At 41.1% G+C, this 2,563-nt stretch overlaps 1 protein-coding gene across 1 annotated transcript; it reads left to right on the forward strand.

Moving 5' to 3' along the window:
• LOC307121817 (histone H3.2) lies at positions 1-411 on the forward strand (the record flags this gene model as incomplete). The annotated part of the gene is made up of 1 exon (XM_079809576.1): positions 1-411. One exon carries the CDS (start codon positions 1-3, stop codon positions 409-411), a length of 411 nt encoding a protein of 136 aa, XP_079665702.1.
• Positions 412-2,563: the final 2,152 nt, after the last annotated feature.

The following is a 2,563-nucleotide window of genomic DNA, read 5'->3' on the forward strand; positions in this document are numbered from 1 at the left end:
ATGGCAAGAACCAAGCAGACCGCTCGTAAATCCACCGGTGGTAAAGCCCCGAGGAAGCAGCTCGCGACTAAAGCCGCCCGTAAGAGCGCTCCGGCCACCGGCGGCGTCAAGAAGCCTCACCGCTACAGGCCCGGGACCGTGGCTCTGCGAGAGATCCGCCGTTATCAGAAGTCCACCGAGCTGCTGATCCGCAAACTGCCCTTCCAGCGGCTGGTGAGAGAGATCGCTCAGGACTTCAAGACGGATCTGCGCTTCCAGAGCTCCGCGGTCATGGCCCTGCAGGAGGCCAGCGAGGCTTATTTGGTCGGTCTGTTTGAGGACACCAACCTGTGCGCCATCCACGCCAAGAGAGTCACCATCATGCCCAAAGACATCCAGCTGGCCCGCCGCATCCGCGGAGAGCGCGCCTAAACCCGCATCTGCAGCAGCCGCTTCAGACCCCAAAGGCTCTTTTAAGAGCCACCAAAACGGCACTGAATGAGACCATTTCCATTTAATCACTTAAAATGAGTAGAACGTTATAACATTAACACTTTCTGGGTCTTCATTCTTTAAATCATTTACGTTTACTATAGAATATAAAGGGTAACATATGGAAATTACTTTTATTTTTACCAAATTATGCAATCTTACACAGATTCTTATACATTAATGAATATTTTCGTAGACATGTTAGTACATAATAACACACACACACACACACACACACACACACACACACACACACACACACACACACATATATATATATATATATATATATATATATATATATATTTATAATCAACCCTATGGCAATAATTAATTTCTATTCATTCCCCTCTTTATTCAGAGAAGTAATAAATCACACTAGGATTTTAAAGGGCAGGCCTTAAGGTAGCCAATGATGTGCTGTGTTTTATTCAAAACTGTCCCACTGTCACCCTCAAGGCCAATTTATACTTCTGCGTCGAGTGCACGCAGAGGGTATCTAGTATATAGACGCGTTGGATACGCCGTAGCCTGACGCGCACCTCTCCAAAAATGTAACAACGCGTCAATTCTACGCGGACCGCAAGCGCTGTGATTGGTCTGCCAGAACCCTTCCCCCAGGTCAATAAATAAATAAAAAATCTGCGATAGGAGTGTGTGTGTGTGTGTCCAGAAATTGGATGATAGTTCCTTACGTCTGCTATAACACAATATTTTGCAGTCCAGCGATTCTTTATGGTAGTAAATAAATACATAGATCCGCTGAGTATAGTTTATTTATTTTCTCATTAAAACCAAAGATGTTAATCAGTAATTGTATATCAAGAACAGGGACACATTAGGGTATATTTCGAGAATGAAGTCTCCGCAACAGCAATCGATTGCTGAGCCACCGCTGCTGAAAACAGCGGCCACGAGCTCCGCATGATTTCACAAACACATTCCAGCGCCAGATCGCCTTATTTAACTTTACTAATCAACAAGAGATGCTTAATTTGTATTAGATACAACAACTCAAGCTGCAAGAAAAGCCGCTCTCTCACTGCTGCTGATATTCCGACATGAATGTACAGATTCTACACAACAACCTGCTTCTTCTTCGGCTGTTCTCTTGATTACACCAACATGCCCGAGGACACTGCCTACTAGCGTCTGCATGTGGAATTGCACATTGACGCAGACAACAGCGCAGAAGTATAAATTGGCCTTCACACTGAAGACACCTGTTGATGAAGTGCTCCAGAAATTGCTCTAATAACCTCATTTCTAAACATCTCTCCTGAAGAGGTTTTTTTTTGCAGCATCTCTGGAAACTAAATGAGATTTGTATGCACAAATCTACTTTGTCTAATATATTTTTACTGTAAATTGAGAAAATATCAATGTTTCCATTTGGCAACGCTGTGCCACAGTGGAATTGCAGTAATGTATTTCCTCATTGGGATTTTTTATAGATAGTAGCATCAATAATATAATTGGTATTATTTACAGTTTCAAAATAAATGGGGATAACCCATGCTAAACCTAACGATCTGCTAGGGATATTTGAATACATTTGAACATCCACAGTATTATTCTAAAAGGTGATCAAATTAAACATCTTCCAGCTGATTCAATCTTAGATTACCTGTTTGTCAAAAACATGGCTTCATAAAAACTCCATATCTTCTGCCGTAATATCAATAAATTAGAATGTCGTGGAAAAGTTAATGTATTTCAGTAATTCAACATGAAAGATGGAACTAATATATTATATAGACTCTTTGCATGCAAAGTGAGATATTTCAAGCCTTTCTTTTTGTTATAATTTTGATGATTATGGTTTACAGTTTATGAAAACCCCAAATTCAAAATCTCTGATTATTACATGAAATAATAATAAAAAAAGATTTTAAATCCAGAAATATCTGCCTTCTGAAAAGTATAATCATGCATATACTCAGTAGTTGGTTTGGGCCCTTTTTGCATGAATTACTACCTCAATGCGAGCGTGGCATGAATGGTCTCAGCCTGTGGCACTGCTGAGGTGTTATGAAGACCAGGATGCTTCAATAGCGGCCTTCAGCTCTTCCGCATTGTTCGGCCTCATGTC

Source organism: Gobio gobio (assembly GCF_949357685.1).
Source record: "Gobio gobio genome assembly, chromosome: 25".
Classification (NCBI taxonomy): Eukaryota; Metazoa; Chordata; class Actinopteri; order Cypriniformes; family Gobionidae; genus Gobio; species Gobio gobio.